The 15,605-nt window shown below is 37.8% G+C and overlaps 1 protein-coding gene across 1 annotated transcript; it reads left to right on the forward strand.

Annotated features, from left to right (window-relative positions):
* The first annotated feature begins 3,637 nt into the window (after positions 1-3,637).
* Positions 3,638-4,582, forward strand: LOC149457766 (taste receptor type 2 member 40-like). Its single transcript, XM_089683112.1, has one exon. The coding sequence runs from the start codon at positions 3,638-3,640 to the stop codon at positions 4,580-4,582; it is 945 nt and encodes a 314-aa protein (XP_089539238.1).
* Positions 4,583-15,605: the final 11,023 nt, after the last annotated feature.

A 15,605-nucleotide genomic window follows, 5' to 3' on the forward strand; every position in this document is an offset into this window, starting at 1 on the left:
AACCAAACATTTCCTGTAGTTGAAGATCAGACCTGCAAAACGATCTGAAGTAATTTTGGACCACTCCTCTTCACAAAACTGTTTCAGTGTAGCAATATTCTTGGGATGTCTGGTGTGAATCGCTCTCTTAAGGTCATGCCACAGCATTTAAATCGGGTTGAGGTCAGGACTCTGAATGGGCCACTGCTGTTGCAGCCATTGTTTTGTTGAATTACTTGTATGCTTTGGGTCATTGTCCTGTTGCATCACCCATCCTCTGCGGAGCTTCAGTTGGCGGACAGATGGTCGTACGTTTTCCTGCAAAATGTCTTGATAAACTCTGCAATTCATTTTCCCATCAATGACAACAATCCGTCCAGGCCCTGAGGCAGCAAAGCAGCCCCAAACCATGATGCTCCCTCCGCCATGTTTTACAGTGGGGATGGGGTTTTGATGTTGGCATGCTGTGCCTTTTTTTCTCCACACATAGTGTTGTGTGTTCTTCCCAAACAACTCAATCTTGGTTTCATCTGTCCACAGTATATTTTGCCAGTAGTGCTGTGAAACATCCAGGTGCTCTTTTGCAAACTTCAAACAAGCTGCATTATTCTTTTTGGACAGCAATGGCTTCCTCCGTGGTGTCCTCCCATGTACTCCATTCTTGTTTAATGTTTTCCTTATTGTAGATGTGTCAACAAAAATGTTAGCATGTACCACAGATTTCTGTAGGTCTTTAGCTGATACTCTGGGATTCTTCTTTACCTCATGCAGCATTCTGCGCTGTGCTCTTGCAGTCATTTTTACAGGACGACCATGCCTAGGGAGAGTAGCAACAGTGCTAAACTTTTTCCATTTGTAGACAGTCTGTCTTACCATGGACACATGAACATCAAGGCTTTTGGAGATACTTTTGTAACCCTTTCCAGCGTCATGCAAGTCAACAATTCTTGATCGTAGGCCTTCTGAGAGCTCTTTTCTGCGAGGCATGGTTCACATCAGACAGTGCTTCTTGAAACCAGTAAACCCAAAACAGGTGTGTGTTTTTTAAGGGCAGGACAGCTGTCAGCAACACATCCAATATCATCACACTGATTGGAGTCAAGGTTGGCTCACTCCTGGCTCCAATTAGGTCTGGGAGAAGTCATTAAGCTAGGGCCTCACATACTTTTTCCTCCTTGCACTGTGAATGTTTACATGTTATGTGCAATTAAACCATGGCAACATCTAATGTTTGTGTAGTATTATGTTCAGCAGACTGTGTTCTTCTATTGTTGTGACTTAGATGACGTTCAGAGCACATTTTATGCCCAATTCATGCAAAACTCCACGTAATCCCAAGGGGTTCACATACTTTTTCTTGCAACTAAAAGTGTAAAAAATATTTGTTAATCTTTTCAGAAATCCAGTGCTGCCCTGTGTTCTGTGCATTTTACTGTCCTATCTCAAAAAAAGCTCTCATGATGTATTTTAGGAATACAGATAAGGAGAGGGAGTGGTGTTCTGTAGTCCTAATATAATTCCTGTCCTAGGCTGACAACACCTCATCACTAAAGATACAGTGCAGCTAGTCAGCTTTGTCAACATAGGGCAGGTAGTGCGCTACTGGCAGGAATACAGCTATAAATAAAAGAAAAAAAGTCTAAAAAAAAGAAAATGAATAGAGCCACTACATATAAGGAATCACATGCTGCAATTAAATACATGTTTTGTTCTTGGGTTTAGGTACACTTTAATTGACATGCTGTGCCATTGAGAGGCAATATACAAAGCACATTTGTGAATTTGGAAGTTGTATAGACAGACAGGAGAACAATGCTTTAGAAACGTTACATGCAGCATGTGCTGATGAGTATGCTGTAGGATGGTTACTAATGCCAGCCACGGATGGGTCAAATCTTAGCCGGCTCAGCAGGGAGTGGCCAAGATTCAACCCATTTATGGGCAGACTGGTTGTACTCAGGTTGATCCATCGACTTGGGTACAACCAGCCAGTCATATTTTTTACATGCTATTACTGGCGGCGGCTACAGCCACTGCCAGTGATCATTGTGTTCTGGCAGCTGGGAAGAACACAAAATAGTGCTGAAGGAGGGTTTCCCCCATCACGCTGACTGTGTTAATGTGGGAACCAAGCAATTTTCTTTCCATCCACCCATGGTGGATGGAAAGAAAATTGCATAATCTCATACTATGGACTGCTTTAGTATGGTAGGATTTAGCAAAAGGAGTAGTCTCATTAGTAGCAAATACTGTATATTGTTTAGGTACTATGATCCAATAAAACATCTGCAAGTTTAGAGGCCGATGTTTATTTGCATTGGAAGGAGTCGCTACATAAACATTGTGATATTAGTAAAACAGGATCTGTGAAATGTCCATACCTGCTAGCAAGATCGATGAACATAGACATCCAAAGTCATAAAGTTTTAAGCAATCTTGCAGCAGCAGCACTTTACTCTCAATATCCATGTGAGAGAATCTACTTCATTGAGATAGTGTGGCATCTCCCACTTGGGCAAAGTGCCTCTATTATGCAGTTTGAGGTCTGATCATCTGGTAAGTATGAATTTCATTTATAGTGGAGAACACAAGTACTCCAATATTGCTCCTAAATCCTGAAGTGAGTAGCTTTAGGAAAACATATGTATTTGTTAGTGTCTTTGAACCTAAGGCATGTGCTGTGGTTGAGTGTAGGACAGTATGTCTATATTTGCGTACTACCTCTGTTGTAAATTTGAGCTTTTAATAATCCTTTGGAAATGAGAATTTGAAGATATGATTACATTTTGTGATGTTTCTTTGGTTGTCAAAGAGGTGGAGGTATCTCTGGATGTGAGATATGAGTAAGTAGGTACAAAATAGAATTAACTTATTAAGGCTGATTTATCTTGGGTTTTGCATTTTTGGGATTATCAGAATGTTTCTAAACTGCAGAGAACAAGAGCAAGGCAGGCAGTTGGAGGGCTTTTTGTTCCTTTTTTTAACAGGGAGATTCTCCATCTTTTCAGAATATCTCACTGATACTTTAGACACTATATCTTTAGTGATGAGGTGTTGTGAGCCTAGGACAGGAAGTTTATTAGGACTACAGATTACCACCCCCTCCCTTTATCTGTATTCTGAAAATACATCATGAGAGCACTGTTTGAGATAGGACAGTAGAGTGCACAGAATACAGGGCAGCACTGGATTTTTGAAAAGATTAACACATTTCTTTTACACTTATGTATCAACCAGATAAAACATAAGGCTGTTAATGGAATATTTAACAGACAAAAAAGGAGAAAATAGAAGACATTTGTTGTTAGAGTTTACATATACTTACAATATTTTGAATATTCTGCACTGAAACTGAAAATAGAATATAGTATGAAAGCCTCATTATTTGAATATGTCGTGTAGAAATGAAAACAGGCAATTGAAAACTAGATTCTAGCCATTTGCACATATTTTCATAAGATTATATATGAGTAAACTTGAAAGAGCAATTTGAGCCTATATCATTTCTTGGTAATGCAATGTATTTTTTCTATACACTGAGGATTTAATGTACGGTACACCTTTTACGTCACTGTTTTTAACTACATACTTGGACATTTTATATCAGATGAAAAATTATTAAACTACAAACTGTAGACATTCCTCAACTTTTCTTGCCATGGCTTCTTTGTACATTATACTTCCAGTGGTCTTCCACCTAATTTTTCTTGTGACTGGCTCAATCGCAAACATTTTTATCTTGAATTTTTCCTTTGTAGACTGGAGGAAGACTAGAAATCTCAGCTCAGTTGATGTGATTATCAACTCCATTGCCATTAATAACCTTTTCCTGCAAGGATCGAATGCATTTAGCCAGATCTGTGCCTTTTTCTTTCTGGAATTCTACATTCAAGTCTGGGTAGTCAATATCTTGGTTGTTATTTTAAGTTCTCTATCATTATCCAGTCTCTGGTGTTCTACTTGCCTGTGTTTCTATTATTCTGTTAAGATCCCCAGTTTCAATCGGGCATGGTTCTACAAGATCAAGACTAAGCTTCCTGTGATGGTCCCATGGCTGCTGGTTTTCTCCTGTACTATATCCTGGGCTTTTGGATTGGCTGCTTATTGGGAAATATACATAGATATCTCATTACTTGCTGCTAATGCTACAAGGAATGTATCCTATGTTCATTTGAATTATAAAAGCAGGTGTGACTGTATTTTTCAGATTTACATGTTAGTAGCTAGTATTCCATTCACTATTATTTCTATCACAGCTGCAACTATTATCTTCTCCCTGTGTAACCACCTGCAAAAGATTAAGAAGAACAATGAAGGTTCTGGATATAGTAAACTATCATCCCACTTTAAAGCCATCAAAACTGTGACTTCTCTGCTCATTGCGTACTTAATTTTCTATGGCATGCTAAATATGATATTTACTGAAGTTAGTGATGGTTATGGCCTGATTTTTATTGTTTGCATTATTGTGGCTTCTGCTTTTCCTACAGGAAATGCAATCATTTTAATTAGCGGAAATAGGAAGCTGTTAATGATGCTGAAGAGTCTTTTTTGTATAAAACAAACAGGTCTCAGTGCTGAAGTCACTGTTACTACTTCCTAGATTTGTGCATCTGTGTGCAGTGTATTGGCTTAAGACATTTAGGAACTAATAATTATGTTACTTGTTTTTAATTAAAGCATATGTATAGAAAATTATTTTAGATAGGGTAGGGAAAGGTAAGATCCTATCAAGTTTTCATTTAAATTTGTTTCCCAGCTGGGAAGATTTGCCCTCTTTTTATTGGCAATCGTCACCATTGTCATTGTTGGCAACCATATTCTCCAAATCAAAAACTTTCCAATTTCATATGTTCTTTAAAAGCCAATAAAAATAAGACTTTTATGCAGGGACTTATCTCAATGCAAATCAACAACATGGCTCCAAATAAGTAGATTTTTTGTTGGATCATAGACCTTGCATATTATGGGACTGATTGACTAAAACTGGATGCAATATCTGGTGCAGATGTACATGGTAGCCAATCAGCTTCTAACTTCAGCTTGTTCAATTTAGCTTTGAAAAAAAAACTGGAAGCTAAATTGGCTACTATGCAGAGCTATATGTGTATACATTGTGCTGACCTATTGCTTCTTTTCATTACTTAGTAAATCCTGCGCCAGGATTTTAGAACGTACGGAATACTTCACTAGATTACATTTTTGATGTTGGTACAAAAACATATTAATAAAGAAAATCATTCTTTTTAGAAATAATACAACTGGCAAATTTTATTATCTCTGTTGTGGCTTTTTTGTACATATTAATTCAAGTTGTTTTCCAAGTTACATTTCTTGTGAGTGGCTCAACTGCAAACATCTTTTTCATGTCGGTTTACTATAGATTGGCAAAGACCATAATACTCAGTCCAGTTAACCTCACATCAGATGCATTGTTAAGAATTTTCTCCAAGGATCAATTGCATCCAACCAGATCCATACCTTAGGCTGGCAAAACATGGAGTGAAGTTCAACCAGTTTCTGATTAACTGGTTGACATTTGAGCTGTGGGTGACCTTGTTGGCACCCTTCTGCCATTAATGGAGCTGGGTGGAAATTTTTTGACCAAACAGTGGATACATCCAATCAAACACAGTCATTGTTCAAGTATTCTGACAATAGTGAGCGCTAGCTGTCAGAATTAAACACCCAGCATGGGAGATTCCTCTATCCATTCTGTTTCAGCCCATGCAGGCTTTATCCTTTCTGGAATTCTACATTCAGGTCGAGGTAGTCAGTTGCTTGGTCATGATCATGACTTTTCTAATATTGTCCTATCTTTGTTGTTCCACCTGCCTTTGTTTTTTTTATATTTTGAGAATAGCATCTGTTTCAGTCAGACATGGTTCTAAAGAATCAAGACTAGGTTTCCTATGATGGTCCCTTGGCTGCTGGTTTTCTTCTGCACGGCTAGATTGGTTTCCTGATGATATTAGGGATCTGCTTGCGCTCCTATGTACAATACAATTAATAGACGTATGAAGCTGCTGACATCTGATCCAATACCCCAAGATCAAACAAGATGCAGAAGAAGATAAAAATGATGTAGCGCTAAAACACCCAGTTATAGCATCAGTACCTTAGGACATATAGCATAATGTTGAAATCCTATATAAACGTAATACATATATGTGCGTGATGATACTAACAAGGTAAAAGATGGAAAACAGATGTGCAACCCCTACACACAGTGCACATATATAGATATAAAGTCCAGTGATCCTATATCAATATTTTCACTCAAACAGAGTCCATGGACTGTATGTGGACCCGCACACCACCACGTGCAATCCGAAAACAGCTGAAGTGGCCTCTCACCTCCTCCCTGCGACCCTGCAGGGCCACAGAGCTTTAACAGATCCCCACTGAGTCAAGGTATGCTTCGTCTTGAGTGGATGGTTACTTTAGTATATCTCCAGTATACAGCTTCCACCTCTCCTATAGTATCCTCCGAGGTAAGCTGAGCAGGATGGACCCCAGCTCAAGCCCCCATAGGATAAAGGAAGCAAAAGACATCCTCCATAGTGTAAAACCGTTTAATGAATGCCAGAAAATAAATGTATAGTACACTCACATTTGCCAGATGAAATACAAGCTGTTTCCCATACCATGGGTGTAAGCGTGTGGCTGAGGGTGTACCAAGATGGCGCCGCGCCGTAACCCCGTGACTTCCTCAGGAAGTCCTGAGGAAGTCCTGAGGAAGTCATGGGGTTACGTGACACAACGCGTCGACGGCAATACGTGGTGACGCACTTCCGGCGCGGCGCCATCTTGGTACACCCTCAGCCACACGCTTACACCCATGGTATGGGAAACAGCTTGTATTTCATCTGGCAAATGTGAGTGTACTATACATTTATTTTCTGGCATTCATTAAACGGTTTTACACTATGGAGGATGTCTTTTGCTTCCTTTATCCTATGGGGGCTTGAGCTGGGGTCCATCCTGCTCAGCTTACCTCGGAGGATACTATAGGAGAGGTGGAAGCTGTATACTGGAGATATACTAAAGTAACCATCCACTCAAGACGAAGCATACCTTGACTCAGTGGGGATCTGTTAAAGCTCTGTGGCCCTGCAGGGTCGCAGGGAGGAGGTGAGAGGCCACTTCGGCTGTTTTCGGATTGCACGTGGTGGTGTGCGGGTCCACATACAGTCCATGGACTCTGTTTGAGTGAAAATATTGATATAGGATCACTGGACTTTATATCTATATATGTGCACTGTGTGTAGGGGTTGCACATCTGTTTTCCATCTTTTACCTTGTTAGTATCATCACGCACATATATGTATTACGTTTATATAGGATTTCAACATTATGCTATATGTCCTAAGGTACTGATGCTATAACTGGGTGTTTTAGCGCTACATCATTTTTATCTTCTTCTAGATTGGTTTCCTGTTTAAATGTACATATAACTGTTAATGCCAAAAGGAATGCTTCCTATTTTTGTTTAATAAAAGCAAGTGTGACTATATTTGTAGGATGTACATGTTAGTATCTAGTGTTGCTTTCATTGTCATTTCTATCACAGCTGGGAACATTATTTTCTCACTGTGTAACCACATACAAAGGATGAAGAAGAACAATGAAGGTTACAGAAACGCAAGATTGGCATCCAAATTAGGACATGGCCATACATTATGCAATTTTCTTTCCTACAACCATAGGTTCAAGGAAAGGAAATTGTTCGATTCGCCCATCAACACAGTCAGTGTTCCTGCTGAACCAGCAGAATTTTTATCCATCAATGGCTGGCTTAACAGCCACTAGTACTGTGACTGCTCTGCTCATAGTGTACTTAATTTTCTGTAGTATGTAAATGTGATATATAGTGAAATTGAAGATGGTTACAAATTTACAGCTTAATACCTATATTTGCGATTGCTGGGGCTTCCAGGTTTCCTACAGGAAATTTGATTATTTTAATTAGTGCAAATAGGAAGTTGTTTAATGTGCTTAATCATAGTTCATGTATAAAATGAGCAGGTTCCAATGCTGAAGTCACTGTTACTAAGTATACTACATCTATATACGGTGTATTATTGGAGATAACTTGATGCTAATATTACATTATTATTAAATTGTGCCTATAGTCCATACTCTTCATTTGGGATTCATTTTTTAGAGAGATTTTCCCTCTCTAATTTTCCTGTTTACTAGGGAAAAAAAAGCTTGGAAATCCAAAATATATTGGCGGCCACCGCAGCAGTAGGTGAGGATGAATCTCTCAATGAGGATACCAGTTTAAAGTGATAATTGTCTCAGTGAGGACTACTCACATTTAAGAGTGAATGGCTTCCATATCCTGTTGTGTTTCCAGTAGAGCAAGTTAAAGGAAGTCTCCTCAAAAGGACACAGGGAGCATAAAAATCAGGAAGGGTTTGAAACATTTCTTATTCTACCCAAAACTAAAAAACATGTAGATACACTTTAATTTGTCTTCTCTCTGTTATATAAAATAAAACTGTTTTTTTTTATCTGTGCAAGCAAAGATAATATATGTACAGTGTAAATAAAAAGTCTACACACCCCTGTTAACATATCAGGTTTCTGTGATGTAAAACAATTGGACAAAGATAAATAATTTCAGAACTTTTTCTACCTTTAATGTGACCTATAAACTATACAACTCAATTGAAAAACAAACTGAAATCTTTTAGTGGGGGAAGTAAACATAAAAAACTAAGATAATGTGGTTGCATAAGTGTGCACACCCTCCTATAACTGGGGATGTAGCTGTGTTTAGAATTAAGCAATCACATTCAAAATCATGTTAAATAGGAGTCAGTACACACCTGCCATCATTTAAAGTACCTCTGATTATTCTCAAATAAAGTTCAACTGTTCTAGTAGGTCTTTCCTGACATTTTCTTAGTCTCATCCTACAGCAAAAGCCATGGTCCACAGAGAGCTTCCAAAGCATCAGAAGGATCTCATTGTTAATTGGTATCAGTTAGGAGAATGGTGCAAAAGAATCCCCAAGGTATTAGATATAGCATGGAACACAGTGGAGACAGTCATCATCAAGTGGACAAAATATGGCGCAACATTGACATTACCAAGAACTGGACATCCCTCCAAAATTGATGAAAAGACAAGAAGAAAACTGGTCTGGGAGGCTGCCAAGAGGCCTACAGCAACATTAAAGGAGCTGCAGGAATATCTGGCTAGTGCTGGCTGTGTGTGCTACATATGACAACAATATCCCGTATTCTTTATATGTCTGGGCTATGGAGTAGAGTGGAAAGATGGAAGCCTTTTCGTACGAAGAAAAACATTCAAGCATGGCTAAATTTTTCAAAAACATATCTGCAGTCTCCCAAAAGCATGTGGGAAAATATGTTATGGTCTGATGAAACCAAGGTTGAACTTTTTGGCCATAATTCTAAACGATATGTTTGGCTCAAAAACAACACTGCACATCACCAAAAGAACACCATACCCACAGTGAAGCATGGCGGTGACAGCATTATGTTTTTCTTCAGCTGGAACTGGGGCCTTAGTCAACTTAGAGGGAATTATGAACAGTTCTAAATACCAGTCGATATTGGCACAAAACCTTCAGGCTTCTGCTAGAAAGCTGAACATGAAGAGGAACTTTATCTTTCAGCATGACAACGACCCAAAGCATACATTCAAATCAACAAAGGAATGGCTTCACCAGAAGAAAATTAAAGTTTTGGAATGGCCCAGCCAAAGCCCAGACCTGAATCCGATCAAAAATCTGTGGGGTGATCTGAATAGGGCTGTGCATAGGAGATGCCTTGCAATCTGACAGATTTGGAGTGTTTTTGCAAGGAAGAGTGAGCAAATATTGCCAAGTCAAGATGTGCCATGCTGATAGACTCATACCAAAAAAGACTGAGTACTGGCATCAAATGAAAAGGTGCTTCAACAAAATATTAGTTTAAGGGTGTGCACACTTATGCAACCATATTATTTTAGTTTTTTATTTTTACTTCCCTCTACCTAAAAGATTTCAATTTGTTGTTCAACTGAGTTGTACAGTTTATAGGTCACATTAAAGGTGGAAAAAGTTCTGAAATGATTTATCTTTGTTTCATTTTTTATATCACAGAAACCTGACATTTTAACAGGTGTGTGTAGACTTTTTAAATTCACTGTATGTTGTGGAATAATATTACAAAACTGACTTATTTAGTTTGTTCAATAAAATGTTAATATAATAAAAGTGGAACGTCATGATAATTTTTGTCCATCATTTGTGACCACGTATTTATTACATACAGGAGATAAAGCTTGCTACCACTTGTGTGGTTTAAAGTAGTTTTAAAAGTATAATAGGAGTTATCAATGAATAGCTAAATGTAGGAATGCTTTTAAATAAGAAAATGTAATGTTAAGTGGAATAGTTATACTCATGACTTTTTAAAATGTAATTTTCAGTATCTTGGTAGATTCTTTCACCTGACTGCATTCTCAGACTGTTACCTGGACCTATTATGTAAACTCGCCTAAAGGATTTGGCAACAGCTTTCTTTATTAAGACTATAATCAAGCTGTTTGACAAATGGTAGACAGTTGGGTTTAGTTACCAAAGGAATACATTTTCACTTAGGCTACTTTCACACTGAGGGGTTTTTGAAGCGCTTTTGCATTTAAAAAAATCATCTGAAAAGCTCAAGAAAAATGCTTCCCTTTGTTTGTCTATGTATGTCTATGTATGTTTTCACACTGGGGCGTTGCACTTCTGTTGCACTTCTGTTGCGGTGTAAAAACTCCTGCTTGCAGCTTTGGAGCATGTTTCTTCAGTGAAAAAAAAAACACCTCAAAAATGCCTGTTCTCATTGAAATCAACAGAAAGCACCTCAAAAATGCCTGAAAAACACCTTAAAAAACTCCTGAGAAGCGTTTTTGGTGCAGTGTTTAACTCACATATCCTTTAAAAAATGCTCAGAAAGCACAGTTAAAGCACAGTAAAAATGTGGCAAAAATGCATATGCGTTTTTGACATGTTTATGCGGCAAATCAGTGTGAAAGTAGCTTAAGTATAGTACAGCTGAACAAACCTCAATTATGCAATCATGAGCTAAGTAAAAAATATGCGGCTTGCATGAATTATCCCCAGTATGTAAAAGCAGCCTTCACATATATTAGATAGTTTCCTAAATATTTGAAATATAATAAAATAACTAGTGGGTAGTTACATACAGCTCAACATGTGTAATGTTGAAGAGGTTTCTCTGCAATATTGAATCATCTTCTTCAGTTTTAATGAGTTCCAAGAGAATGTTCCTGACACTCATTAGAAAAACTGTATGTTTAAATGATGAAACATCATCAAGGTTACAGAACATATCTGGTTTATTGACATACCTACGACTAGCTACACCACGACCTGGATAAACAAGCACTTTCACAGACAAAATATCAGGAGCAGTCTACATATTTTAAGAGATATATCTATCATATTAAGAATGTAATATAAAGGTATTATTTAGCACTGGTAAGAGAAATTCAGTAACAATCATCCAGATAGCAAGTGGGTGAATAAAGATAAGAACACAAGAATAAAAATGATTTCATGGAATAAGCATTACTCTAGCTGCATGATATGGACAGCCTTTGTATGGACAGTTCTGCAATCAGCAGTAACTGTCCAAAAATAACTTATGTACAGTATGTGACAACTTGTTAAAATGTTTATTGAGAAAACTGTAATAAAAATGATGGAAACAAAAAGAGTCTTGCTGCTCAGAATTTTACATTTTCTCTCTTCTTTTCCACCAACTCTATTAATCTTTGAGGTCTTGTTGTCACCTAAAATGTTTTAACTTGCATTTTACTGTTTCTCCAAATTTGTAAACAGAATCCTATTTTTTCAGGATCTTTGATTCTTATCAAAAAGTAACAGTTTTGTTTGAAAAACAAAATCTGTTTGTAAAGTTGTTGGTGTTACACACATACAGTATACAGTATACCAAATATGTTTTTTCTTTCTTTTATTTGCATTTAAATGTACATTTGGGTAGGCATTTAGATGAACTAGGAGACACAATTGTCTATGTTTCTAAAAAGCATAGGTAAAATGCAAGGAGTACATCAATATTATTTCTGTGATAATATGCCTGTTAAAGTATAACAATTTTTTTTTTGTTTTGGATGGAATGAAGAGGGATTAGAACATCTGCTAGGTTTTTACTGCTGTCTGTACCCCCATGAGGGATATTAAACCTCTCTGTTTGTCCTGGTTACTGTTTTGACCAAGAGTGAGGCTAGGTTCACACCTATGCAGTTTGCGTTTGATCCATTTCTGCAGTGCATTTTGTGGTGCTTTTTGCATTTTTGCACATGCGGTTTTGCTGCTTTTTTATGCGTTTTGTTTTTTTCTCTTGTTGCTAGGCAGATTAAAATGTAAAATGCATCAAACACATCAAAAACACATCACAAATGCATAAAAAAATGCACTACACGCAGCATCTCCATTGAAGTCTATAGAACCAAAAATGCAACGTTTTGCGTTTTAAAAAGTCCATGACCCTTTCCAAAAAACGCACCAGATGAAAACGTGAAGATGTCAACCTGTCCCATAGGAAATCATTTTAAATGAACTGCTGTGCATTTCCGCAAAATGCAGCGGAAAACGCATAGGTGTGAACCTAGACTAAAAGTTAACGAAAATCCAGAATTTTTGGGTTGTAACCAGAACAGGAATAAAGGGGAAATATTCCAAAAGGGAAGTTCTGGTGACAATCAAGGATTCCCACACTTTGGACGAATTTCATTTCAATTTCTGTTTTGCCTATAAAAACGTCGCAAAACACCTATATACAAATCCTACAGATGCACGCTACTGCTTTTTTCTGATATTAAACTGTCAATGAGGCTCCCTCTAGAACTTGCTGCCAATCACAATCTAGGAGCCAACCTGCAAGGCACATGGAAGAAAAATATATTTGAAATATATTTTTAAAATATTCTTCCCAAACATATTGCCATATATTTGAAATGCTACAATTTTGGCTATATTCAATATATTTCAAAATATATTTCAATAAATAAATATATATATATATATATATACACTGCATGTTGAAATACGTTTTTTTTTACAAAATATTTTTAAAAATACATTTCAAATATACTGTATGTCTTTAAAAATACAAATCTACATTTTTGGAATGCATTCACAAATATATATTAAAATATATGTTAACCTCTTCACACCGGCTGCACACAAATGTGCGGCTTCCCGGCGTCTGGGCCTAGATGCCGAGTGGCCGCACATTTGTGTGCAATTAAGAAAAACATATGTGCTGAGAGTGCACGCCCTGCCCGCTCCTAGCACACATGTCCGGTAGTCACGGAAAGGTTCCGATCTCCTCTTTCAATCGGGACCTTTCCCGATCATGTGACCACAGTGACGGCGAATCACGGCAATCACATGACCCTAAAACTCCGCCTCCCGGCTTCTGAAACCCTTAAAGGGCCAGGAGGCGCCGGCGCCAAGGGGTTAAAATTACTTTTTTATATGTTCAAAAAAATCTGAAGAATATATTTAAAAAATATATATTTTTAACAATATATATTTTTCTTCCATATGAGAGGTTCTGCAATAGGGGCATGACCAGCAAGAGAAAGAAACACTCAATCTTTCCTTGCTGGTTCCGCCCTGCAATTGTTATTATTATCACAGATATCAGAGGTTAGAAGAGGAAGAATGAAGTGAACAGCTGACAGTGGAGCATGTACAATGCATGTGGCAACACAGCAGTCAGAGGATCGACTGCTATAATGGGCACACTGAGAAAAGGGAAGTACATGGAATAGCTGGATCAACTAGGTATTTACAAAAAAAAAATGAAAAGACGCACCAAGGAAATGTTTGGCACAGAGGTGGAGTATTTATTTGCAGTATTTATTAAACGTAGGTTTAACAACACTTTAGGAGGTGGTGTCCATCTGCAGTGTCACATGTATAATGCGCTAGCAAGACTGAAGTATTTAAAAAACAATCAAAATTATTTAAAAAAAAATTATTTTTTTTTACATGGTCATGTATTTATCAGCCTATATTTAAAAAACTTCAGAACATTTAGTAAAACAAAACACTACATGAAAGCCTTTTATTCCATTACAAAAAATATGTTCACATTATTTAGGCATGTAAATTAGTAATAAAATTATTGCCAAATTAACAGACACAAGCTGACGCTGCTAAATTTAATATGAGAATCTAGGCATCAATGACCACTGGGCATAAAAGTGTTACAGAACACCTATTTTCTGGCTTGTATGGGCAAAACAGATGTTTGCATTAAAACACACACAAAGGCAAATCCAACTATAAACATATAGCTGGTTAGCACCTTTACATGATTTTTTACAATTGAGTAAGCAGCTAAAATGCAATTGACAACAACAGCCCAATCAGAGATACTGGGGACAATTCACTAAAGGTTATTGCATGTGTTATATCGGTCACATGACCACATATCGCATGGGATACTGAAAATGTAAATTCACTATTTCTAGTATGCAGTATTTACTGCAAATAGCAAAAACGCTTGACAAATATTGCATAAAGAACCCTTAAAGTCAATTCACAGCAGGAAATAAATAATTACAGTAAATGCATGCAGTAATAAAGTAGTGGTTGAGGCATGCAGTATGTACTGCTTGTTAGGAAGTGGACGGCTGCTGGTGTTCTTAACAACCAATAACTATCATGCTTGTTAAGGAGTGGGTGGCCACCATGTACTTAACAACCGATGAGCCAGTTGTAAGCGGGGTTGCCGACTGACAGCTAAATGTAAAAAAAAAAGAATTGCTGGACATTGAAAATTAAGAAAACAATGGATTGAGGAAAATCTATACTTTGGGTCTCGTGTGAATTTTGAGGGGAACCCCCACGCCAAAATGTTATGGGTTACTCCCAAAAATCCATATGAGTGCCCCCCTTGAACCATACCAGGCCACATGCCCTCAACATGGGGGGGGGTGCTTTAGGGCAGCCCTCCAAAGCCTCTTCAAGGGCCTCTTTCCCACAACCCTGGCCAGTGGTTGTGGAGGTCTGCTGGCAGGGGGCTTATGGGAATCTGGAAGCCCCCTTTAAAGGGGGTCCTCAGATCTCGCCATGTGTTTTTTACAAAAGTGTCAAAAAAATGTAGTGAGCACAAAGGAAGAATAGTGAAAAAGCAGCTAGCACAAAGTGGTAAACCCTCCTATTCCACTGAAAACATGAGCACATACAAAAGCTGCAGCGCTTATGTCTGAAACATATGAAGAGTACAAATAGTATCTGTGTATACTTATATGAAGTGAATATACAAAAAAATCAAATAACACGTATCATAAATAAAGTCCAAAAAGCGCAGAGTCCATCAGAGATCAATGGTGACCAGCAAAATGAAGTGACATCTGTGACAATCCACCACTATGCACTCAAAAGAAGTAAGAAACAAATAGGCTCTGTACAGCAATCCCTCCAAGAGATGTAACCTTTCCACTGCAGGAAATGGATAAATGGCCAAACACCCAATGCGACTAGGCGGTATATGAGGATTCCTATAAAACGAATGCCTCTGCTCCCGTGCATGGATCAACAATCAATCAGACAGCTG

The sequence above is a fragment of the Staurois parvus genome, unplaced genomic scaffold, assembly GCF_062004578.1.
Source record: "Staurois parvus isolate SC_StPar_1 unplaced genomic scaffold, SC_StPar_1.0 ptg000303l, whole genome shotgun sequence".
Taxonomy (NCBI): domain Eukaryota; kingdom Metazoa; phylum Chordata; class Amphibia; order Anura; family Ranidae; genus Staurois; species Staurois parvus.

Coding starts and splice junctions, on each gene's coding strand:
- LOC149457766 (XM_089683112.1), top strand. CDS start 3,638: ATGGCTTCTTTGTACATTATACTTCCAGTGGTCTTCCACCTAATTTTT.